At 36.5% G+C, this 27,576-nt stretch overlaps 1 protein-coding gene across 2 annotated transcripts; it reads left to right on the top strand.

Annotated features, from left to right (window-relative positions):
* Positions 1 to 10,789: 10,789 nt before the first annotated feature.
* On the top strand, positions 10,790 to 27,054 carry LOC135785450 (uncharacterized). Of its 2 annotated transcripts, none has more exons than XM_065294890.2 (11): positions 10,790 to 11,045; positions 15,458 to 15,831; positions 15,961 to 17,217; positions 17,350 to 17,505; positions 18,950 to 19,318; positions 20,202 to 20,290; positions 22,822 to 22,928; positions 23,200 to 23,343; positions 25,516 to 25,644; positions 25,733 to 26,002; positions 26,234 to 27,054. In XM_065294890.2, exons 2-11 carry the CDS (start codon positions 15,677 to 15,679, stop codon positions 26,444 to 26,446), a joined length of 2,889 nt encoding a protein of 962 aa, XP_065150962.1. In that variant the 5' UTR covers positions 10,790 to 11,045; positions 15,458 to 15,676; the 3' UTR covers positions 26,447 to 27,054. The 2 variants fall into 2 exon arrangements, with proteins under 2 accessions (XP_065150962.1, XP_065150961.1); XM_065294889.2 differs by lacking the exon at positions 10,790 to 11,045 and adding an exon at positions 13,343 to 13,509.
* The last annotated feature ends 522 nt before the right edge of the window (positions 27,055 to 27,576 follow it).

The raw sequence follows: 27,576 nt of genomic DNA, 5'->3' as shown, positions 1-27,576 counted from the left end.
CCCAGCGTTTGGTTTGTACAAGCTAATTACTGTGGGTTCACACCAGTACGTTTGCCGCTTGAACATTTTGAGTTTACTTGTGAAATACTAGTCATGGAGACATTCACGCGGAAATTCGCGTCATGGGAGGGGCTTCTGCGCCTCCGCTCGCTTCCTGTAGTCACATCATTACTAGAGCAAGCTCCTGATTGGTTAACACGGCACATTTTCCGGCAAAGTTCAAAATTTTCAATTTGCGCGTTTCCCGCGGAAACGCTCAATACGCGCGGAATCGCATCTACCGCGCTAAACACCTCATTCGTGCCGCAAGACCTCCAGACGCGCGTCAATGGGTCTTCACATTGACTTAACATTGAAATAACTCGCGCTTGACGCTCTACCGCGGCTGGTGTGAACGCAGCATTAGTCGAATGTGCTTTGGCAGGCAACATACAGACCATGTTGGTGACCAATGCTGTAGAATGTACTGTTTTTATGATCAGTAGGTATATCAGTTAATTTAGTATGTGGGTAGGTGACAGATAAACCATAAATGTGTCATATGGTATAACAATTTTAGAAAAAAAATTTCAGACAAAAATCTCTCATATTACAACTCTAACATTAAGATAAATCTCTCTGGGGCTATTTTTATACTATGAGTGTTTTTCCTCATTATTTTTATGTCACTCCGACACATTTATGTGAACATACACTCTAAAAAATCCTTGGTTGTTTCAACCAATAGTTGGTTCAAATATGGACAAACTCAAACTGTTGGTTTAAAAATAACCATATGCTGGGTTGTTTTTACCCAACGATGGGTTGAAATAACTCGGCATTTAGGTTAAAAAAACTCACATGTGATGAAATTAACCCAACTGTACGGTTTGTCCATATTTGACCCAAATATGGGTTAAAAAAACAACATTTTTTAGAGTGTACACTATTTCGGATGCAGAGATAATCTAACAATGAGATTATAGCATCAAAGTTTAATTTAAATTTTACACAGTCAGTATTAAAAGATATCAATGTTATAATTTTCTTTACATTAACATAATTAACAAATGTATTTATTGTTATTGTGCTTTTCCCTATTAAACATTGCTGTTATGAGAAACAGAGGCATTATGGTTGCGGACCAACTTTTCTCCAAACTGAAGTTTTGGATAATGCACCGTATATGGATCGATTTGTGGTGGGCAGCGAAAGCAATAATTATCCTCACGCTACACTTCATGCTGCTTTTCAAAAGCAGAATCCCCTCATATTCAAAGAAACATGTTTCTGTTCAACATCCAAGTGTCAGAAATTGCCCTGAGAGCGAAAGAGCCACGGAAGACGAGAGAGGAGAAACATTATGAGATGTCAGCAGCTCAAATGGATTACTGTTCAATATCAGTCAGGACACTCGGAGAAGGAAAGTGAGGGAGAAAGCCGCGTGAATGCGTGATGCAGATGGTTTGAAATTGTCCTTTTTGTTTTTCCATCAGTGGAAAGGTGCTTTCTCGTCTTATCTTCTCAACATGGACGATGTTCTTGGAAAATGAACTGTCGCCATATCCTTCAAACATGTCTGCCGTATCTTACACTCGACACAGCGCACGTTTACTCTCTCGCCCATTTCTTTCCTCCGCATCACGCACGCATACACACACACACACTGCGAGACGCATACACAAATATATAGGCACTCAAGCATCTCTGCTGTTTGTGCACACCTTGTTGCCTCCGGAGGGGCAATTACCGATGCTCACGGCCTGTCTGAGGTGTCAGTGGATTGGCTCCCATCCCAATCCTCTCCCCTTGTCCATCTCCCCTCTCCATTATCAGCAAGGTAAATAATGCCCCTGCGTCTGATGCTGATGGAGATGTGACTGGGACAACAGATCCAATTGCCCTCCGCTCCATTTGTCTTTAGCAGCTAAAGCGTTCAGCTAAAGCGGCATTTTAGTGTTCAGACAACTTAAGAGATGTGACCAACAGGCCTGCATGAGATATGCGATGTATAATGCAGAGGAGCTTTTTAAAAGCAGCGAAGACTTAAAAGTAGAAAAAAACTTTGAAATATAATATTCATATAGTTCAGCTATGACATACAGTCAAGCTATTCTTGAAGTAAAGCATTTATTGTCACTTTAGGGGGTTAACTTTTTTCTTTTTGATGATATTCTGAATAAGTACACTGTTAGAGAAAATGGACAAAATATGTACCCCAGCTGTCACTTATTCCCTTTAAAAAGGTCCTTATATGTGCCACAGATATTTAAACATTTTGTACCAATACAGTATGTAGATACTAATATGTGTATTTGAGGTATTTATAGTTTTTAGTACAAATATGTACACTCTGGTGTATTTTATGAACTCTTTTTGTGCAAAGCTGCACTTTTTGAAAGGGTACCACCCAAGTGGCAACTGGGTTACAAATTTGGCCATTTTTTCTGACAGTGTATATGACCCAAATTAATAATAATAATAATAATTTTTCCTGGCTTCATCAGGTTTTGAAGTTGGTTGTGTAATGCATTTACATATTTAATTGATCCATGCTTAATCAGAATAATAGAAATCAGAAGATCCACAAAAATGGCTTTCTGATATAAGAGGAATGACCAGGCCCAGGCTCCACGGGGGCCAGAGTGGGCCTGGCCCACCCAATCAGAGGCTTGGCCCACCCTGGCTCCACACCACACACTGTCAGAAAAAAAGGTAGAAAACTGTACCTTTTTTGTCGCTGGGGTGGTACCCTAAGGTACCGTTTTGTACCTTTACAGATATATAAACATAATACAATGTTGAACCTTTTGGGGTACATTACTGTTCCTTAAGGATCTATTAAAATTTAACTGGTACAAAATTGTTCATTAAGGTACACAATTGGTCCTTAGGGTATAATATTGTACCCCATAAGGTACAACATTTCAATGTGTTTTATACCCATAAAGGTTCAAAAGGTACCTTTTAGGGTACCACCCCAGCGACAGAAAAAGGAACAACTTTGTACCTTTTTTCTGACAGTGCATAACAGCCGATCTTTTGGCCAAAAAACTGTAATGTTATACATTAAACATTAACAGACGTGAGAATAATTCTTAAGAAAAACAGCATTTCAGATAAAATTATGATTTTTAGTTTGTAACAAGTTTATTTTTTTATTTTTTTTTAAAAGAACTGCCCATTTTTAACAAAACATTACAAGAATAAACCCAATTCTTTCAGTTCATGCTTCACTCAAGTAACAGGTTTGTTTTAGTTGATGTAAATAGTTATTTTAAAAGCATTGCCGCTTTTTATCTAATCTAAAGTTAATTAATTGATACAAAATCTGTTAAGGGGTCAAAAAAAATATTACAAATGCAAAAAGAGAGAATTTAAAAATAAACATGTTAACCATTTTTATATATATAAAGTTACTAAATAGTTCCAAAATATGTACAAAAAAATGAAGAAAAACACATACACAACAATAACAAACAATCCTAACAATTGTCTTAAATATATGATATTAAAACTATAGACATGTGAGATTAAAGCATTAAAGGACCTTCCCCCAATTGGACCGGCCCACCTGGAATATCACTTGGCCCACCTTTCATCTCATATCTGGAGCTAGGCTTGGGAATGACACTGTAGGAGGTCGCATGAAATATAGAAAGTAGTATAGATATTCAAAAACAAAACAAAACAAAACAGAAGTGAAAACTGTGAGACTGAAATCTTAACCTTTCATGCTGTTCAAGTTCTGACAATTCAAATAAGAAAAGGCTTTCGATAAAACAGAGACACAATTGTTTGTTTGTGGTAAAGTACAGAGATGATGCTAGCTGAACAGACATGACAGATCAGAGTATTGCCTATACAAGTTTATCTCCTGCACAGCGCCATCACTAAAATTCACAGGACAACATTTTTATGTGCAGGGGGGGCAGCTATAAAATAAGGACTTTAGTTAAAGGCCCCTGTTTACACAGTGTCAGAAAATATGGTCAAAATATGTATCCCAGCTGTCACTGGGACTGTACCCTTTCAAAACGTACAGCTTTGCACCTAAAGAGTGCATATTAGTACCTCAAAGGTACACATTGGTACCAAATCTGTAATGGTACAAATAAGGACCTTTTTAAAGCAGACTGATCTCACAGAAAGTCGTGTTATAGTCACGCAAAATTGTATTAATTTATTTGTGTCTATGGCAAGATATTCAGCTTTTTACATGCCTTTGCCACAAATGTCTTTTTCGTGTCCCTCGCATGAATTTCTATAAATGGTTTTTCGTGTCTATTGCACGACTTTCTTTTTCTTTTCCTTTAATGTATTGTTTTTTTTCTATTTTCTTACCATTGTCGCTTGGGGTTGGGGTTAGGATCACTTTCTGTTACATTTTAGACATCATAACCCAAACTCCCAACTCTAACCCCAACTCCAGGTGAGAATAGTTTTAAAAGCGAAAAAAAAAAAAAACATGTAGAAACAATACATAAAAGTACATAACCCAAACCCCAAATCTAACCCCAACCCCAAGCGACAATGATTAAAAAATAGGAAAAAAGAGAAAACAATACATAAAATGACACAAAAAAGAAAGTCATGCCACAGACAAAAAAACTATATATATAGAAATTTGTGCGAGTCACACGAAAAAGACATTCGTGCTCAAGGCACGAAAAAAGCTGAATTTCATGCCATGGACACGAATACATTTATAAAATGTTTCGTGACAATAACAAGACTTTACGTGAGATCATGTTGTTTTAAAGGGTATAGGGATGCTAAACAATTAATCGCGATTAATTGTTAGCAGAATAAAAGTTTTTGTTTACATCACATATGTGTGTAAACTGTGTATAATAAATATGTATATATACAAATATGAACACATTCATGTATAATTTTAAGAAAAAAAAAGTACATATTAAGTATTTATATTTATATATAATATAAATTATACATAAATATACAAATGTATATACACATGTAAACATTTCTAAAACATATACATGCATGTGTGTACGTTTATTTATACAAAGTTATTATTAACAGTTCACACACATATATGATGTAAACAAAAATTTTATTCTGCTAACAATTAATCGTGATTTTGACCATTCTGTCTGTACATGTGTACAATACCTTTCAAAATGGTGGGGTCACATTGGGGTCACTTTTTATTAATTTTATTTTTTAATTCATTATCTTTGAAATATATATATTTTAATTATGTCTATTTATTTTTACATTTATCTATTTTTTATATTTATTTTATTTACAATAATAATAATAATAAAAACAATAAAAAAACCTATAAAAAATAACACCGATTTAATTTTAGGAATTTCATTTCATTTTAGCATCTTAAAAGTAGTTGCCCTTGACGTATGATTTGTAAGGCGTACTTTTGTTGTTTTATCAAGCAATTTTTGATGTTTTATCCTTAGATTATTTTTAAACAACAATGAAGAAGTTCTTATTGACTGCTTTATTATTGTTTTTTTATATCATTATGTACTCCAAGTGTTGCATTTCAAAAACAGGTTTTGTTTAAATAAAAGTATCTTCTCATATGTGTCAAATAGTTTGCATGTTTAAGATGCAGGCTTCACACATTTTAAATAACCATTTTTTTTTTTTTCAATTCAAGACAAATGCCCCCAACCCTCCACCACAGAAACATGTTTAGAGTAGTCTTTGGAAGTCCTTCCACTGGGGTCCACCACTCATTACTGTCCAGCCGCACCTTGAACCTTCAAGCTCTCCTGTACCCCTCTCCTCCTCTTCAAATCTCAATGAAACCCTTTTCACCCACTCAGCAGGAGAAAATGGCTGCAGGGAGGAGGAAATCTCAGAGGTGCATCGCACAGAGAGTCCTGGATGTCAACGGGCCCATAATGACACCTGATAGCCCCTGGAAAACACTTCTCTCTCTTTACTCCTTCCTCCTTTTTCTTAATTCCCCTCTTTTCCCTTTCCTAGAGTCCTTCTGGGCCATGCATGCCATAGACGCAATGCACTCCAAAGTATAATTAGAGGTAAAACATGCGCGACTGTATCTCCCATCATCCCTACACGTATAACCATCGCTAAGTCCTTTGTTTTTAAACCTCTCTCCTTAAAATTCTCCTTCTCTACATCACTTTTTGAAAAGCTGCTCAAAGGGGGGCACGCGGAGGAGGGGGGTAGAGGTAGAAAGAGAGAAAGTGGAAGTGAGAGAGAAAGAGAAAACGCAAGAGAGTTCCCTCTGCGAGTCGCCAAGGTGCTCTCTAGTCCATTGTGCAGTATGCTGTCAGGTTAAATTAGGGAGTACAGGCTCTGTGAGTGTAAAAAAATCAATACTTGATGGAAGATTGCTCCCCGGAAAATCTGTTTTGATTCCAGGATTAATTCTTGACCAAAGGCTCCGCTGAAATGACATGCCATTAGGCCCGAAAATGAACACATTCGGCAGTGGAAATTGGATGGAAATGTGTCAGGTGATTGCCCCGGCTGCTTGTTTTGTTCTCGTGGAGAGCGAGAGAGGAAGAGAGAGTGCGATGCTGGGGGAAGGTGTGGCGGCAGAAAGCCTCAGATCCACAGGCCCCTCTGAATCCATTTTCAGGCCCTCGCCGTGGCCCTCCCGAGTATTCTCTCGGCCATTGTTGTCCGGTCCTGCAAATGCATTCTGTGCAAGGTGAAATGCATTTGTCCACTGGCTGTGTCTCTCCTGTGTGTTCCCTTAAAGCATGAGATGAAGAATAGCCCGTCTTAAAATAAAGCAGGGACGTCTTTTCTTTGTCTCTGTGGTGCGGCGGAAAGAAAGGGAAAATGCAATATTGATGAGAGTAATGCGTTTGTCATCGCTTGTAACGTATTTCCAGCACCTGAGTACAACAAACAAAAAAACAAGACTGGGCGTGCAAAAAAAAAACGTGGTTTGAAAAGTACTATAGGGTGCGCTTGAGAAATTAAATTGATCTTATGCTACCTTATAATTAATTTTCTGTTTTAATAATATAATAATGTTCGATTACACTTTACAATAAGGTTCTATGTATGTTATATGCAAAAACTTTCCACCATTTATTTATTTTTTTAAATGCTAATTTATAAAGTTAACTATTTAATGTTAGTTCTTGCCTATTCATAATGCAATAATTATAAAAATGCATGAGTAGATATGTAAAAATTCACATTAACCATGCATTACTAATTAATAAATGCAATTAAATTACTTTTCACCTAAAGAGAAAAGAAAGCAAGGTGATATCCACACCTTGAATATTTGGAGCGACCAAAACTTTCAGGGCTATATGTATGTATATTAAAAACATAAAATATTGGGGGGGGCATGTCCCCCTTACTATCTATTGTGATTACAGCCCTGACTGAAAGGGACTGTTCTTCATTTTTAAGTAATTTAATTATACTTATTATGTACTTTGCATGTTTATACTTTTAACAATTCTTTATACAACAATATTGAATTTAAAATCTAAATTTATGCAAGTTTGTTTTAAAATGAATTAGAAAAGGAAAGTACTTGATTGTGTAATGTTTACATAGCTTGTAATGAGAATGTTTACTTTAATACTGATAGATTTGAAAATATTAAGATTAAAGATTGTCAATGTGGTCATGGTTAATAGAGGTTTTAAAAAGTAGGGGAGAGCGGGGCACAACCTAACACTTTTTTTGTTTTGGCTCAATCATTCAAAATTCTTTTGAGTTTGATGAATTATATTTTTACACAAGCAACACACACATTTCTGTTACAAATGAACATTTGAAGTTTGTTTCTATTGCTTACCATTTTTGGACAATTACACCAAACGTGACAGAAGTGCAAACGTTACAACTTACCCCATAGGTGGGGTTAATTGTAACAGGCAGGGGGTTAGTTGTAACACTTGCTAAAAATTAAGTTTGAAGGCAAATATTTCATTACTATTTTGTCTATATACCTGAAGTGGATATTGTTTATATATCCGTCTATAATAGACATGTATCCACACTGTATTCATTCATCCAGCCCTTTTCTAACAATAGTTCAATTATAAATGGATACAAATGTCTAAATATGTGAGAAAAAGCAGCACAATTATGACAAAAATCTTTTTATATGTGACCCAGTCTGTAATAACCGCACTACAGTTTTAAAATCAAATTCTTAGGTAATGAGCATCAAAGTCTGATTTTAGCCATTCATTTCATTATGATTTCAATCTTTGACGTGACCTTATTCAATCAATATTAAAGATATGAACAAAAATAAATTTGACACATGATTTTTGATAAGACAGGCACATTTATTTTGTTGGCAGCCAGCAATCATTCATGTGTAGCCTATTTAAAACAACGACAAGAACTACGCTAACGTTAGCGGTTTCATATAGTAAGTGCTGAGGGGTTAGTTGTAACACAGCGTTACAATTAACCCCGCTGGGTCAAAATGTTTTCAAGTCCACCCAAAAATTTGCTAAGAGCTGCAGACATATTTCAAAATGATGCTATGTTTTAGTCAACAAGACACTGATGATGACATAGCATTGGATTTGGTATCTTACACGGGGCAAGATTACCAACTTAGAAACCGAAAAAATATATATATATATTTTGAAAAAAATGTACTTACATGCCACCAAAACACTCGATCATCAATAACTCTCGGGAAAAACATTATACATTTCCAATAATTTGCTTTTGGCAGCGTGAAAAAATACCGGGAAAAACAAAACGCTCAACCTTGTGCAACAATGTAAACAGTCCGTGTTACAACTAACCCCGCGTTAGTTTTTGCCCCGCCCACCCCTAGTAGTAAAATGTTTTTTTTTTTAAAAGAGTAATAATTAGTGAGTCATTTAATTACAATGTTTACAATATTTTTTAGTTATTTATGAGTGAATTATTATTATTTCATTAAGTAATTTACCAAACAATTTTATTAATGTTAACAATTGTACTAACTGATGCCACCATAATCAACCATATGCTAAAATATTTACAATAAAACAGAAAAAATGTTAGTGACATGAACATACATTTTCTGTATATAACCATACGTAATTTTTTCAGTTATGAAAGTCTACTGTAAGCTTAAACTGTAACTGTTTAACTTTTCCACTCAGACTCAGAAATGTTGGTGGTTTTTCAATTAAGTTTCACTCTGGATTCCTGAGGGTTTTGAGCACCTGTGATGAATTGGGATTTTCCACAGTGATATCAGCACCGAACAAAGTGCTAACGCTGGGGAAAAGACCCCTAAATGGGTACATTTCTACCCAGTGGGAAATAGAGGATGATTCTCTTCTCATAAAACTCTCACCTGCTGAGCCAACTTTGTAAAATTGGGTCCATTACCAGACATAATTTATAACCGGGAAAAAAAAGCACCATTCATTTGTGTGTAGAGCAAGGATGACAAGTGCCACTGGTAGATTTAATTTTTTTTTTAAAGTTGCATATCTGAAATGACTTAGTATATCCCAGAATAACAGTGAAGATAAATGAGAGGTTTTAATTAGCATAATTATAAAGGTCACAGTGAGTTAGATTATAATGCTCTTCTATTGTAACATAATTCTTCAAATTCCCCCAACCAAATGAATTAAGCTCCTCATTAAACCTGACACCTTTTTGATAAATAAAGCCTTGTTTCTTAAGTGATGTTGACACTTTAATTAATGTAACCTATTGATCTCATAAGGCTTTCTGAAGGTAATCTGAAAATTATACTGTTTTTCAATTTGTCTAATTGGCTCAGGGTTTCAATGTCCTTGAGTTTCTAATTAACTGTTTACCCGTAATGTAATTATTGGCTATTGACGATATTATTGACAGTGTCGTCGTCTGCAATGCGCATTTTAATTGGTATTCAATAGGCTCCCTTACGTTTTCTTAATTGGACTTATTGTATCCAGCTAACATGCTATCAACATCTTTTTGTGTCACTTGGTAATTACATTAAACTAAATATCTTTTCACAGTCGATTTATTGGACACATGATGACTCGAATGTGTTCAATAAATAACCTCAGCCAATTTACAGACTAAACTAGATGCTGTTTAATGTAGTTTTGACGTCATCTAGCGGTAGTGTGCTGTAATTACACATAGAGGCGCACAATGACACCATCACATTGTCAATAAACTCAACAAATTAAAGAAACGCAGATGATTTTATAAAATACAAATGATCTCACATTTCTTATCTTGACAGACTTTATTGAAAAAGGGTTAACCAAATGCTTGTTTAACAAACCATCAACAATATACATTTTGATCGTCCTAGTTAACCGTGGCAGAGCATAGATTTCCCAGAACTTAGACATTGGTGAAAAAGTTTACTTGTCACATATCTTTATGTATCTAGTTATTGAATATTTTTATATTTATTTTTTTTCTGAAAAATAAAATCATTTGTAAGTAAAATGATGTTTATTTTTTACTATATTAATTTTAACAATGTATGATACAGTATTTTTCTTCTGTTCTTGTTCTTAATGCCATGTTATTTTTATATTTATACAGCGTGTTGTATTATTTTGCTATATTACACTATATTTATCGTTTGGCGTTATTATTAACATTACTTTTAACTCATTAAATTTCGGCAATATTTTAACCAAACACAATCATGCCAGTGAAGTACAGTGAAGTTTTTATTTATTTATTTATTTTTAAGTACAGTAAAGTACTTTAAATAGAAATTTATTTTTGTAAAAACATAAAAATCATGCAACGATAATGTTTACCAACAGGTGGCGATGTGCTGTTTTGATGCGCTCATATCAAACCAGAAGAAGAAAATACATTTATATGCATACTGATGACGTCTGTCATATGACCATGTGGATGTGAATCTGGTTTATGGGTCCTGTCAAAGGCCGAAACGAGCATCTTTTACTTATCTGATACTTTTTAACGTTTAGTTTACGTGTGGTGGGATTTATCGTTGCGACCCGTACATGATAAACGTCATGTCGTGGATAAAATCAGTGGCATGTACCGAGGATGTCTTCGACGAAGATGTGGATGATATTAGTCTACAGAACAAAGAATGGAAATACAATATGGAAAAACGCGCAAAGGTATGTGAACAGACATTCATCTAGGGTGCAGCTTTTAAAACACTCTTATACCTAAAGATGTATCTGTTTTATCAGTCGTTTCCCGTCTAAAATAATGTAGATGTTTTTGGGCATTATAAGGGACTTTAAAACCACACAGGGCATCAATCGGGTAAAAACAGTATGTATAGCAACGCAGTCTAGAAACGACTGCCATGTGGTTTTCTGTCAGGATGGTTACAGAGATGGCATTGATGCCGGGAAAGAAGCGTCACTGCAGGTGGCTTTCAACGCGGGATATAGAGAAGGAACCACAAAAATGAAAGCCATCGGTCAACTCAAAGGAATCATGAGGTAAGCGGATGCATTTGTGTTTTTAGGTCCCAGTGTTTATGCAGATTTGTTATACATGGATTATAAACGTGTAGTGGGTAGGATTATACAGGTAAATGCTTTCCAAAATCGTGTAAAGATACTCTAGTGTACTTCAGTATTTCCTATAATAAATTGTAATGTGTTTCCTTGTTACTACAGTGCTTCTGAACCTTTAAACAGTAAATAATAAAGTATACTACAGTAGTTTAACAATTCACTAAAAAGTAATACTACGGAATACTGTGGTATACATTAGTAAAGACTCCATACTTAATATTTTCCTATTGCATTATAGTATAGGTTATGTATAGTAAGATGCCTTCCTACTTTGAAATACATCCTCTGAATGCACAATTTTTCAGCTTTGGACCTATTTTCACTTTTAATTTTAAACCACTTCTTGCTTGGAAACGTCTGCTCATCTCTTTGATCATATGACTGTTGTCTCTTGCAGTGCCGTGCAGTGCTGGTGTCGGGCTCAGCTGCCCGAAAGCCCATCTTTGGCATCTGTTACAGATCTGCTCCAGAGACTTGAGAAACACGAGGATAGATTGGTGGAGGCCATGAGGAAAGCCCAGGAAAGACCTCCACCTAGTGTGGCCGAGATGGTAGATGACATGGAAGACCTAAATGTTGATCAAAGGGACCGAGGTGAAGAATCCGGCTCCTGTAACAAGGGTGCAGACTGTTGTGGGAAAGATGGAGCAATTGATTGCTGCGGTGATGTCAGAGACATGAATGAAGACCCATCTAGGACTGTTTTACAGGATGTGTTTTCAGAGACAGGAGACAGTTTTGAGAAGCTATCGAAGTGCTGCTTGGACTTAGTCACAGAATTAGGGTTACCTGAAGAGCTAAAATGTCATATTCAGCAGATAATAGACGTGTGAAGATAATTCACGGTGATGATAACAGCAGGGTGTCTGATTAACATCCTGTTTGGGCAGGAAACTGTCAAGCAAGTTTGCCTATCAATAAATAGGCTCGAATAGATTGCAGACCTGAGGTGGGATTTAGTTTTATTAGTGGTGAATGATTTTTTTTTTTTTTCAGAAATGGTACTGTGACAATTGTCCCTTACATATGATATCAACAGGGGATGGGGTATGTTTAGATTTTTATGCATAAATAATTCTCATACACTTTTATTTTTAAAAAGAAACATTTATTTGTCACAGTCTACCTCTATCCATATATTTACAATATCACACTATATATTGTTAAAGAATAACTGTGTAAAGACTTGTGGGGAAGTATATGGGCGTTTTATTGATAACACTGTATACAATGAGTTTTATCCAATTAAAGTGTGTTGTTTAAAAAAAAAAAGAACCAGTTTTATGTACATTTATTACCTATTCAGATGGCTAAAAGAAAATATTAAATCATTCTGATATTGACTAACATGCTGAAAAACAGAAAATCGAATTAATTTAATTATTATGAGGGAAATGTTTTGGTTTTAATGGAAACTATTGGTAATTTTTGGGTTCTGTATTGGTGGGGTGTCCTTTGCCTCCACCAATAAATAAATAAAAAACACTTAAATCATACTGAAATAAGACCCAAACACACTACACAAATAAATGTAGTAATGGTTTTAATGGCCCAATGGTATTTGTTAGGCAAACCATTTGTATTGCTATTATTTTCAGTAGTTTTGGTCAAAGCTTTGTGAATACTTCAAATCAGGATTTTTCACAACATTTTTGAATAAAGTTTAAGCTAGAGTCTTTCAAATTGGAGTAACTCCCAATGTAGACATGCTGTTTATGGAAGAGATGTGGAGACCTTTAGACTCAAATTTCAATGCATTCCTTTAATCTGAGATCCTCTGCTGTTTTAATTCATAAGAGTTTATTAATAAAACAACACACCTCCCCCCGGTTTGTGAAGTATTTTTTTGGCCGTTAAGATAAACTGAATGGATAAGTAAAAGATATAATATCACTCCGTGTAAGCGTGCAGTTCACAGTGTTTACTAAGAGAGTTTATTCATAGACGGAAAGTGAAACTACATACAGCCCATCAATACACGCCAAACTTCCTGCAGGCGAAAATGGTGGACAGTCTTGACAAGCCAAGACGATATTCTTCACATTTAAGTTGGGTATGGATGATGACATTTGAGCATTTATGAATCTCACTCGTTTTTTTGTTGATATGTAGGCAGTAACACTGTTAAATGTTTTCGATCTAACTTAACAGATAGACGCGATGAGTTTGACAGTTGCGCGTGACGTATTGTGATTTTCACGGTAAACGCATGGCTTCCTAAAAGTTTTGTCTACAGTAACACTTTGCATAGACGTATGTATTACAAACAGTATTACAACAGTATTTGTGCCAAACAATGTTTTCATTCGGTGTGCTATGAATATCTCGTGCCATGCAGCGCAATACACAGTCACGATGTGTAACTGTATTTTCAAACTATAATAAAAACATTAAATTAATACTTAGATCGTTTAACGCTTCAGCAAACTGAAAGTAATGCATCTGCAACTGTTTATAGCGACGTGTATCCATGCTAAAAAACCAATACAAATGATCATTATTTCCATTATAAATATACTACGAACCAATAAAGTACTAAATTGTAATGTGTTTGGGGCCTTATGAGATTTAATGTTTTCTACTGGACCAGTTAACATCCCACCACAGACCCACTGAGACCATAGCTGACATATTTTCAGCATTTATTAATGTTTGTTAATGCCAATACAATTGTCCATCTTAATTGTGCATTAACTAATGTTAACAGTTATTTGCATTTATATTTAGTCTTTTTTTTATAACTTTTGATATTAAATTGTATTCGTAAATGCTGTAGAAATGTTCATGTTAGCTAATAACTAATGTTAACAACTACAACCATAAAAGTATGTAAAGACTTAAGCAGGACTGATAATATACAATTTAACACATAGGACTCTAATAACATAACATTGATGTTTGATGTCTTTGAATTATTTTGAAATATTTATATTTTTCTGATTTTAAATTTTTAGCGGATTATAGTAACCATATAAGCGTGAAGTAAACATGTTTTGGTAGATTTATAACCACTTGTATTAGCACAGCTTAACTACAAATATCATGGTTAAACAGCAGCTTCTTTAGTGAGACTATGGTAAATTATGTCTAGTTACTACTTAACCCTTATGAGTCTTGATTTGGCCACAACTTCTCCGTGTTTAAGCAAATGGAATGGTTTTTGGTGACAAATCTTATATTTACACAAATTTTGAGAAAATGCTTTGAAATGTTTCAAAAATGCTTTGAAATGTTTCAAAGACTCAACAATATACCGTGGGCAAATGTACTACCCTTTAGGTTGTTCGTGGCCAAAACGGACAACACACACACAATATGCTGTTATACTCCATATAACTCAATGTACAATGCTCAATGCTCTTAAAATGACGAATTTTACCTCTTAGCAAAAGGAAAAACCAACAACAATCAAGAATGCATATTAATAAGGTGTCATGGCTTTGCATCAAAACATGTTGACATGTCCAAGACTGTAAAAAAGGTTAAAAAAAAACTCCAGTCCACAATCACTTTGTATATTGAAAATTTGTCATTTTGTGTGTTTGTTTTTCATTCAAATCAGTGTCACTTATGAACTTGGCAAAATTTTTTACAATAAAATAAAATAAATCTTATAAAGTTTTACAGTAGTTTAATTTACTGGCTTTTTTTGGCCACGAACAACCTGAAAGGGTAGTAAATTTGCCCATGGTATATTGTTGAGTTTTTGAAAAATGTCTCAATATGTGCCAATATAAGATTTGTAACCAAAAATTACTCCTTTTGATGAAACGCAGAGAAAGTTGTGGCCAAATTGAGACAAAAAATGGCCAAAAATTGCCTCAACCAACCATAAGGGTTAATTCATGGGCAATTTATCCAAATTACCCATATGGATACTAACTAGACTTTTTGGTTATATGGTTAGTGTCTTTTTATTGAATGCCTAAAGATATTCTGCATGAATCTGTACATGTCATACAGTATTTACATGGAGTTTTGTGTGTGTTTTTAATCAACAGGTTTGAACAGATGACCGTGCCGTTTAACAAATCACTTAGTCTTACAGTTTACAGACAATGCTCAGATGTATTGGTTCGAGATACATAGGAGCTTGTCTGAAGACATCATTTTCATATATGGCTAGCTTTCTGGAGCAGGAGACGTCTTGCACTAGATAACCGGACACCTTTCCTAGAGAAGTTGATTTATTGGGAGCTGTCACTGTGTCCTGTGCTAAAATGGGGAACTGTTGTACAAAAATGTGTGGACAACAAAGCCCATGTCAGCTTACGGAGGATGAGACGAAAGGCCTGTTACACAGCTCTGAATCAAAGACATCAACCAAGGCAGGAACAGAAACTTGCACCAGTCCGGTCTCAGATGAAGACAAATGGTAATGTACAATATTGAATTTGAAGTATATGTGTAACAATTACATTTTCCTTTCCTGATGCAATCTTTTATTTTACTTAATGCTGTTTTTCATGATATATTTCTATATATTTTTCAAACATCTCAACAGGCAACAAGAAACAAAACCAGCACTGGATACAGCTATAACCAAGCAGCCAACTGCAGAGTCCGACATTCTTAAAGCACAAAGTAGTTACTCTCAAACAATACCCATTTTACACACCGAACAATCCCTCTCTTCAAAGGTGGATCATCTTATCTCACTTGAAACGACACCAACAGTGGCTGGATGCTTGGCTATGGAAACGGATGTACGAAAGATTGAAGTACAAGACATCCAAAACTTTGCCTCAGAGGAACCTCAAGACGAAGTTGAAGGACCTGAGGATGACGCCTCACAAGTAAAAAGGGAAACGGACCGTCAGCTTGGATCACCTGAACGAGTCGCACCAGTACCGACAGACAAAGCAGGTGTATCCTCAATGAGTCAGGACTTAACATTTGCACCTGTTAAGGAGGCACCTGTTAAGGAAATGCTTGTTAAGGAGGAACCTGTTGAGGAAATGCCTGTTAACGAGGCACCTGCTGAGGAGGCACCTGTTGAGGAAATGTCTTTTAAGGAGGCTCCTGTTAAGGAGGCAACTGCTGAGGAAATGCTTGTTAAGGAGGCACCTGTTAATGAAGCACCTGCTGAGGAAATGCCTGTTAAGGAAGCACCTGTTGAGGAAATGCCTGTTAAGGAAGCACCTGCTGAGGAAATGCCTGTTAATGAGGCACCTGTTGAGGAAATGCCCGTTGTGGAGGCACCGGCTGAGGAAGTTTTTGAGGCACCCATGTTTGCTTGGGTAGAAGCTGAGATAAATTTGCCTGAGGTAAAACCAGAAACGCATGTTTCAGGTAAAAAGAAAATGCTACAAATAGGAGAACTTACTCCAAATGTCACCAGTGAAGTGAAACAAGAGGTCAGTCTGATTCCTGACACAGGGGAGATTGCGGTGACTGACAACAACAGCACAGAACCTCACTCACGCATATCAGGTCACTTAAATCATCATTTGGATGCTACAGAGGAAAGTGTGACTAAAGTGACGTGTGAAGAGTCAACACTTGAGAAACCGCAGCAAGAAGCCTCTGAAACTCAGGAATATTCAAAGCAGGTTGTGGATATTACAAACGGACTCTCTCCTGATGTGGAAAATGGTTTAATGAAGGATTCGAACAACCCTAGCACTGAGAATAAAACGGGGGTTGATGTCACAGTGGTGGAAGAGTGTCAAAAAGATGACGCAGGCCTGAAACCGAGCGAGGAAATCTTAGATATAGCGAATGAAGAATTGTCCTCTAAATCATCTACAAATACTCACAGGTATTACAATTTAAGATGGTCAAAAAAAACAAGTGTTGCATGTCTTTCGGGATGGTTTTTTAATGTTGATAGCTATTATTTTCAGATGTGTTTAGGTGTTGATTTTAACGTGGGGCTTTGTTTTATTACAAGCGCTGTTCAGGTGGACACAAACTCTCTGACAAACCAAGAGGAGAATAAAGATATTGCACACCAGGAGCAAGAAGGTTCTCAAAATGGCCTGAACTCCATAAGTGCCTCTGCGGCATCCAGTCCCACTGAGAAAACCACGCCATTTGAGCCAACCAGGTTAGTACAGCATTTTGTGGTTGTCAGCACTAGGTGGCGCAAAACACTTAATTTTCAAGTTTATTTTAGTACTATGTGACTACTGTCGCTATCAGTATAATCTCATTTGTAATAATAGCAGCATGATGAATTCACAAAAGGGAAGCATTTGTCACGGCAAGCCAGACCAATGTCATTTATAGGTGCAGTGTCAGAGCTTAATGTAGCAATGTTGTGTCAAGAAGATAAGCACTGTCTAAACAGCATTCCTGCCATTCTCATTTGAAAAAAACATTTAAGAGATAATGTACTGTAGTTACCTTTGACATAGTTTAAGGCTATAAATTTTAAAATACCCACATGTAGAGCAGGCCCAACACCTTGTAAAAGGGGATTTTGCATAATATGGGCCCTTTAAAATAGCTCTGGTAGCAAGGCTAAATGATTGAGTTTGAGAAAATCCTGTGGCAGGTTAATTTTATATTAGGTAATTCTTGGCAGATTTGGTTTCGATTAAGAATAACACTGGTGCGATTGCTCAGTTGGTGTGGGTAAGTGTGAGCAATGCCTGCCACCTAAACCTTGGGTGCGGTTTGACTGAAATGTAAATGCAGCATGGACCAAAAACCCCTAAACGAACCAAAAACAGGAAGTGGTGATTAAAACAATAAAAAAATCACACAATTTGTTAAAATGGAAAGAGCATTAATTATTTCTTTGTTTGAGCGTATAACAGAGAAATTGCAGGTGTTGTTTTGACTTTCACACTTTTCTAAGCTTTTCTTCAGTTTTCCCTGATAAAAAATTCCCTCATATGTACAATGAGTGCATTTAGGTTATCACACAGCATTGTTTTGGATGGTATGCAAATTGCACATCATTAAAGCTGACCAATCAGGTCATGACCTTATCCATATGAGTTTAGGTTCAGTTCGATGTTTAAAGGGACACTCCACTTTAAAAAAAAAAAATGCTGATTTTCCAGCTCTCCTAGAGTTAAACATTTGATTCTTACCGATTTCCGGGTCTGGCAGTACCACTTTTAGCATAGCTTAGCATAATCCATTGAATCTGATTAGACCATTAGCATCACGCTAAAAATAGAAATAGAGTTTCGCTATTATTCCTATTTAAAACTTGACTCTTCTGTAGTTACATTGTGTACTTAGACCGACGGAAAATTAAAAGTTGCAATTTTTGCTAAGCTATGCTAAAAGTGCTAGCGCCAGACCCTGATATCGGCTGAATTGATTCCAAAACGGTAAAAATCAAATGTTTAAGCTGGAAAATAAGCCTTTAAAAAAAAGGGAATGTCCCTTTAAAATTATGGGTATGTTTTTTTTCTTTTTTGGTCTGAACTAAAAGAACCAAAATATCCATACTACTAAGTATGAACATGCCCCGGTAGTTCTGTGACACCAAACCAGTAGGCTCCAGTAACCAGACCCAACTTTTTAATTTATAGCGATGCTGTTGCTGTAGAAACCACTGAGGTCGAAGGTGAAGTTACTGCACTGAAGGAGGAGAAATCACTGGAACCACAAGACGATGCGGAGCCTGAACCTCAACAAAGAGAAGAAGAAATAGAAAAGCAGGAAGAGGTAACAAAAGAGCAGAAAGAGGAATATCAAAAGCAGGGAGACGAAATTCAAACGCAGGAAGAGGATAAACAGAAAGAGGAATCTGATGTAACCCAGCAAAATGAAGAAAAAGAATGCCCAGAAAAGTCAGAGACCCAGAAGGGAGGCGTCATATTCAGTAGTGGAAAAGTGGAGGTGCAGTTGTTACCTGTGCCCTCAGTAGGGAGTGTGGATGAAGTACAGAAGTTGGATGAGTATGTATCACTCTTTAATCAGTTTTTTCCAACAGTGCTTATACAAGTTATACACTAAAACCTTGACTTCTGCCTTTCTCAAGGTACTTTTTCCAAATTGTTTTGTGTTATGCTATTTTAAACATTATGTGGCATTTCAACACATGTGTTGATTTTGTGTTAAGGGACATTCCACCTCCTCTAGAGTTAAACATTTGATTTTTACCGTTTTGGAATCCAATCAGCTGATCTCCGGGTCTGGCGGTACCACTTTTAGCATAGCTTAGCTTAATTCATTGAATCTGATTAGACCATTAGCATTGCGCCAAAAAAAAATTACCAAAGAGTTTCAATATTTTTCCAATTTAATACTTGACTCTTCTGTAGTTACATTGTGTACTAAGACCGAAGTTAAAAGTTGCGGGGTTTTTTTGCAGATGTGGCTAGGACCATTTTTGGGCGCTGTGTAATATCACTGCACCTGCTGCAGCTATGTTACGGCAGCAAAGTCCTTGACTACTACTTGTATTTTAGTGTACAAAGATATGCATTATTGAGCTAAACTGATGTTTTTATCATATATCATACAGCATTTTATCATAGCTGAACCCCTATGCATTATTCAATCAATCAGTGTATAGGACAATAACTATCCAATTTATAACAATGAGCAAGGCACTTCCTTTCACATACAGGTAGTAATATATTGCGTAAAGCCACATAAAACTTAAGCCAAAGGCACTTCGAGTAATCCAGTTAAGTCATGCTGAGTAATTATCATTCAAAGGTGTTTGGTACATGCTGTACCTATCGTAATACTTATGTCGCTTTTCCTAGTAGACTCCTCAAGACTGTTTGTCATCTGTCAACATCATATGCGTAATAGTTCCCCTTTATGTTTTAGGAGTGCAGACCTATATCTGGGAGCGGAGGAAATTGAAAAGGGAGCCAGTAAAGAGAAGCCATCATCAACACCAGTGCTGGAGTTCACAAGTATTAATGATTAACTTGTTTGTATCACTGTACGGTCTAATTGAATGTGGGCTTGCATTTATTAACCAACTACAGAAAAGTATCAATCAAATCATGGGCCTGATAAACATGACTCAACCCTATAGTTCTGAATTATAGTGACTCTGCAATTCAAGGTGTGAATATGATATCATTTTTTAATAAGAGCTTTATTGATTGTGTAATCTTGTAGCTCATTGGGTTACCGGAGCAAAGGTCATGAGTTTGATTTCCAGGGAATACACATACTGATTTAAGTACAGTATATTTTGATGTGCTTTGGGTGATTACAATTGCAGGTACGTTTGGTGCCAGATTTACTAAATGAGGCAAATTAGCTGAGAGCGCAATTCCAAAAAAAGCCTCGATTGGAGTTGAGAATCTGCAGGTTGTTTAGTAAAAAGGCTCAAATTAAATAACACAGGCAATCTACTAAGAGCAAATTATTTCATCATCGCAAATAAGCAGAGCTTATTCTCCTCGCGTGTTAGTGATCTACTAATGCCTGAAGCACCACGGACATCGGAGCTGAAAAAGCAAGGTGTGAAATCTCCGCTAATGGAGCCATAGTACAATGAAAAGAATGACAAGAAGTTTTGAAACAGCTGGTATTGTGCAACTTATCCTAGTGACTACTCTTATTTCCTCCAGCAAAAAGAAGAAAAAACATGACTTGACAAACAATACCTTTGAAAAATATGTTCCTTTGGCATTGCAAAAAACTATTACGTGTGAAAAGAAATCCTCTCACACGCTCTGTGATCTCTATGATGCCTCCTCCTATCAGAAACAATTGCAGTCATTTCAAGCGCAAAATAGTTTAAGACATGCTTTTTTTGTGGTTAAATAATGCCACAAATACCAGTCTTATGACACAGGCAAACATGAATAAATCGCGTTGCGTGAATCATTTAAATACTCATAAGTTTCTCGTCTGAAAGGGAAACTTCTAGAAATGCTTGTGCAATAAGGTGAAGTGAAGTGAAGTGAGTATTTGCCAATGTGAGTGTTTGCCAATGTATGGTAACCCATACTTGGAATGTGACCTCTGCATTTAACACATCCAATGAATACACAAACACCCGGAGCAGTGGGCAGCTATCCCTGCAGCGCCCGTGGAGCAATTGATCAGTGGCACTGATCGGTGGTCGCAACCCATCACTCGTGAGCCTCGAACCGGCAACTCTTGGGTTACAAGCCCGGCACTCAAACCACTAGGCTACAACTGCCCCAGGCACAGTTGCAAAAAAAATAGACCACACCTTTTCAGCAATAATGATCCACTGCGTTTCTTTAGTAAATCCAGACAGTTGTTATTTAACAACAAAATGATGGTTTGCACATGGCCATTCGTGCCAGTACCACCGGACGCGTCCCGAACAGGATTTTGGGTTCGTTGTCCAGAAGTCGCATTGCTCGACCGCATACGTGACCGAGGGTCTCCCATTTCGGTTAAAATACATTAGAAAATTAAGATTTATTTCTTTTAAGACATACAATCATTGTGGTTTCATTCTTACCTTGAAATGCTTTTCTGAAATTGAACCCGAAATATTAAACCTTGATGACGTATGCAGTCGAACAAAGCGACTTCTGGAGAACGCACCCAAAAACATGTTCGGGCGGAACTGGCATGAATGGCCACCCAATTTGCACTGGCGCAAGCTGTTAGTAAATCTGGCCCTTGTTGTCCCATGTCATTATTTTTTTCTCTTTTTTTTTATAATAATGTGACCACAAAACCAACCATAAGGGTACATTTTCTGAATTTGAGTTTATACATCATTTAAATGCTGAATAAAAGGACAATAGTGTTAGGATTAGGGCTGGGTATCGATTCAGATGTTCCAGATCAATTCAATTTTGATTCACAAGCTATCAAATCAATTCCATTTCGATTCTGATTCAGAACCCATCTCTAATTTTCAAATGCATACAGTTATGTTAAATACTATACAATTTTGATGCAAGATGAAAAAAGTCAGAACAGTCGCATTCCTGGATCAAACAGGATCAGGTTAATAAAAAAGAAATCGATTCGTGGCCTTTGAGAATTGATTTTGAATCGACCACGTAAAAAAATATTATTCAAATTCTATTTGTTTGACCAGCCTTAGTTAGGATAGGAGAATAACTGACAACTATTTGGAATCCGAGGGTGCAAAAAAAAAAAGAAAAGAAAATCACAATTAAAATGATAAATACATTTTTAATCATATTTATGGTAGGAAATGTACAAAATATCTTCATGGAACATAATTTTATCCTAATACTTTTTGGAAGAATGCAAAAATGGATAATTTTGACCCACACAATGTATTGTAGGCTATATCTGTGCAAAACTATGGTTTTGTGCTCCAGGGTCACAAATGTACTTGCAATTATATAATCACCCTTATGATACCCTACTTATAGTTGCTTTAGATAAAGCAGTAGATGTTTTTGAACAGATACAGTAGTTTTAGATGAGTATTTCACAGTATTTGTCCTGATGTGTTTTTCTTCTCATCAAGTTCCTGGTGTAGAGAGCAGAAGTAGTTTAGCTCCAGCAGTGGATATACTGGCCTACAGTGAGAGAGAATGGAAAGGCAACACAGCCAAAAGCGCACTGATCAGGAAGGTGTGAGATCATTTAAATGAATCATTACATTGTACTATAAAATAATAGATACATTTTTTTCAAGAAATCAGCCATACTATTCATTCCACTGACTATAGTTGATGTTTTTGTGTTAAAAAATAAGTTACATTTCAAATAGTTTTATTTTATAAAACTTATACCCCTCATACCCCTAAACATCTGTTATTTCAACATTGTCCATACATGTATGTATCTTTTAAGTACCTCTTCATGTTTCAAAGTCAAATGTTTCTTTAATGTTTTGATTTAGGGTTATAGTGAGATGGCCCGTAGCTTCAGTGGTCTAAAACAGGTGAGAGGTGACAACTACTGTGCCCTACGTGCCACACTGTACCAGGTACTGGCAAACAGCACAAACACTCCCGCCTGGCTACAGGATGAAGGCTTTCTGTCGGTGAGCACAACTCTGTACACTATAGTGTTTTGCATACTTGGAAACCAACTGAAATATGATGTTAAAGGAATATTCAATTTTCTTAAAAGAAAAATCCAGATAATTTACTCACCACCATGTCATCCAAAATGTTGATGTCTTTCTTTGTTCAGTCGAGAAGAAATTATGTTTTTTGAGGAATTTTTCTCATTTTAATGGACTTTAATAGAGCCCAACATTTAATACTTAACTCAACACTTAACAGTTTTTTTTCAATGGAGTTTCAAAGGACTCTAAACGATCCCAAACGAGGCATAAGGGTCTAGCGAAACGATTCTCATTTTTGAAGCACAACTTCTCATCTAGATCCGGTCGTGATGTGCCAGCGTGACCCTATAGACGAAAAGTTGTGGTTTAAAAGAGCATTTTTTTTATTTTTCTTGTCAAAAATGACAATGGTTTCGCTAGATAAGACCCTTATGCCTCGTTTGGGATCGTTTATAGTCCTTTGAAACTCCGTTGAAAAAAAACTGTTAAGTGTTGAGTTAAGTATTAAATGTTGGGCTCTATTAAAGTCCATTAAAATGAGAAAAATCCTGCAATGTTTTCCTCAAAAAACATCATTTCTTCTCGAGTGAACAAAGAGAGACATCAACATTTTGGATGACATGGTGGTGGGTAAATAATCTGGATTTTTCTTTTAAGAAAATGGAATATTCCTTTAAGGACTATGCGGTTCGTTCAATGCCATTCTGTGGTTTATTTAATCTCTTTTGCATTGTAGACAAAACATTGAAAAAGGCCTTGTTTGAAAGAAGAACCTCCTCGCAGAACATTACTCCCACAAAAGTTTTAATTCTTTCTTGTATGGGGGGTGCTCCAATAAATGCCAATGTAGACTAATAATACGCGCTGATAACTATTCTGAATCGCACAGACAATATTATTCACAGCTATTTTCATTTGATCAGTAAGTCCGATCTGAAATCACTGTTAGTTTCAGTCGTTTATAACATGCATTTGAAAAAGCAACACTCGTCAAACATAATCATTATACATATTCTTTATTATCATGAAAATACCTAAGAGGTTTGAAGAACAGCGATATAAATATATCCTTAAAGGCGCTCTAAGCAAATCTGTGTGACGTCCCTTCCTGTTGACGTTCAAAGTGTTGTTAAACAAAACTGAGCGTAGCTAACTCCTCCCCCTCCATTCCGTGCCCAACCCCCACTCCCAAATCCTTCTTGTCGTTTATTGGCTGGAACACTTTGTTATGTTTCGTGGTGGTAGGTTTGACCACTCTGTTTTTGTTGCAGTTTGCGAAGCCTGGGCTGTCTGCAGAAATCGCATTCTTACAGTGTGTTCAGAGGACATGCAGCTAGCAGATAGTGAGGAGATGTTTACTGTATAAAACAAAAAGTAATTTTATGGCCTAAAACGCGTGAATTCGCTTAGAGCACCTTTAACCCATTTCCTGGAGCTGCGTGTCATAGCTGCGTGTGTATGGTTCTTCGTCTGCAGCGCACATTGAGTTTTAGCACGAGAGCGCCCTCTGGCTTTTGGATGTAGCGGCATTGCACCATCATTCATTGAGAAGCATAGCAAGCATCATCGGACGATATATCAGAGCACCTATAGGCCGTTTATCAATATGCGTTGTTGTCTGTACTTGTGTCCTTGTGGACTTATTAAATGTCATCAGTCGTGGCCCAAGTACTGTTTCAAATCAAAGTTCGCATCAAGCCAACTTCACATTGTATCAAGGACGCATCAAAATTCGTCGTTTAGTAGTATTAAATTTAATGGTTTTATAATAAAATAAATAAATGTGTTTTATATCTTCATACTTCATTTTGTAATAAATACCTTAAAGCTAATCAGCGTATTCACGTGTTGCCTTAACCACATATTAGGGTTTTTGCATTTGACCCATTTCGTTAAAAATACATTAAATAAGTATAGCCAGGACTGCACGTATTGGTTACACTGAATGACGACCTCAAGTACTCCGCTGTTCCATATGCAATATCTGAACTTGCAAGTACGAAATATGAAGGACGCAAGTCCGAACTTTTCTTGAAAATGACTACTTGCTACGTTATTGACTCTTGATAAATGTCATTTGTGTAAAACCGAATATGACTTTAGGCTTACGCTAATTTAACAAATGCTGATTGGTCAATCTCACAGTTGCCGGAAACGATTGAAGCTCGGGAGCATCTGATAGGTGGATGGGCCTTTCCTCCAGAATGTACATGGGGAAGTGAAAAGGATTCGGTAGAGAGGATGATATATTATCTGGACCTCTTTAAGAAAAAAGTAAACCTCTTATTTTGTTAGATTGCACTATATTACTCTGCTTAATTCAAATGTAAGGTTTATTGCATTAATGTGTGCATTATTGCAGTGGCAGGCGGCAGCAGCCTGCGAGAGTCCAGAGGAGCAGCAGTGTTTGTGTGACCGCGTGTTTCAGGGTGGTGAGGAAGAGTATGGTCTTCTGGAAGCACTCAAGTTTCTGATGCTGGCCAAAGCTATTGAGCTTCACGGCAACATGGTGGCAGATCAAGAAGTGCCTGTGTTCTGCTGGCTCCTTTTTGCCCGCGACACATCAGAAAACCCCAAAACCCTCCTGGCCAATCACCTGAGCCAGATCGGCTTCAGTGGAGGGGTAGAACAGGTGAGACTTGTTTTTTGAGACACAAGGTTGACTACATAACGTACAAGTTATAAAACAAGCATATTTGGCTGTGAATTTCCTAACCAACCAATTATAATCAAGCATTGCGGTCCTATGTATCTATATACAAAGTCAAAAATGAATGTTTTCGGATTTGAAGTAATAATGCACACAAAGCAACTTATTAAAGTGATAAAAAGCAATGAACCTATTCTCATTTCTGCATTGCAGGTAGAGATGTTTCTATTGGGCTATGCCTTACAACACACCATCCAAGCCTTTCGTCTGTACATGACGGACACGGTCGAGTTTGTCACGCATTACCCAGACGACCACAAGCATGAGTGGCCGTGCGTGTGCATCGTCACAGAGGACGACCGCCATTACAACGTCCCCGTCAGGAACGCACAACACCAGCAAGGAAACAACATCACAGTGACTTAACAACAGCGACCTCAGAGAACAGATGCCATCTAAAAAGTGGCATGATTTGTTTTGTGAAACCGGTTGTTTAATGAATGAATGAAGCAGTTTACTGAGATCATGTTGCAAGCGCTCAGGTTTTTGTCCCCCAAATGAATCACACAACTAACATGCTGCCTGATAGGAAATACTGTGATAGTGTCGCTGGTTCAGAAAGAAACATTTACGAGTTATTTCTTTATTTTGCACTGTTGGATTATAGTTGGAAATTGTGATTTTTCATATTCGTTGCTAAAGAATACTTAAACGTTTACACTAATGTTAGAGAATATTCATTCAGAAGAATTTTATTATGTTATGGGCATAGTAAGGGAATTGAGGTTCTTATGAAGTCCCTTTGATATAGATTTAGTCATTTATATTATTTAAAAAAAAAAAAATTAAAATGCCAATGTTTTTCAAGGTAGGAGAAAAATGCAATCTTTGGTCTTTTCCTAGGATTGCTACTTAAAAATGACATATTTTACCAGTACGAGTTCATTTTCCATACTGATATTAAGCTTCACTGCCGTGACTGTGCCAAGAAAATGTGTGACCATGCCTGTGAAAACCCAGCTAAAGTCATTTTTTGTGATTAAAAATCATCCTACATAATGTAAAGAGCATTGTGTGAAAAATAACCTTGCTATTTACATTTATGCATTTTTTCCAAACATACAGTGCTTTACAAGCTATACATTTAATCCATGGGTTCGAACCCATGACCTTTTGCGCTACAAAATGCTCTGCACTGAGCTATATAGCACCTTGATATCTTTAATACTGTCTGGGTAATGCCATTTTAATGTTTGAAATCAAACTTTGATGCTCCTAATCTCATAATTCCATTGAGACTTAAGGATTTCACAGACAGGGTCACACATGAATTTGAGGCTTTGTACAGCGAATGAGCATTAACAGCTAGTTAGACTGTTATATAAGTAATGTCATTGTTATGTATGTTTACATTTATGTTCTTAAATGCTGAAAGTGACTTACAGTATAAATCACGTTTACAGGCAGGTAATACGCACTGCTCTTGAGGTTTTGCCTCGGACGCCAAGAAGCTTTTAAATTAACGTTTAGCTCATTACGGAGAGTTAAGCTACAAC

The sequence above is a fragment of the Paramisgurnus dabryanus genome, chromosome 22 (genome assembly GCF_030506205.2).
Source record: "Paramisgurnus dabryanus chromosome 22, PD_genome_1.1, whole genome shotgun sequence".
NCBI lineage: Eukaryota > Metazoa > Chordata > Actinopteri > Cypriniformes > Cobitidae > Paramisgurnus > Paramisgurnus dabryanus.
The sequence above is the reverse complement of the archived record's forward strand: the minus strand, read 5'-3'. Positions and strand labels throughout refer to the sequence as shown.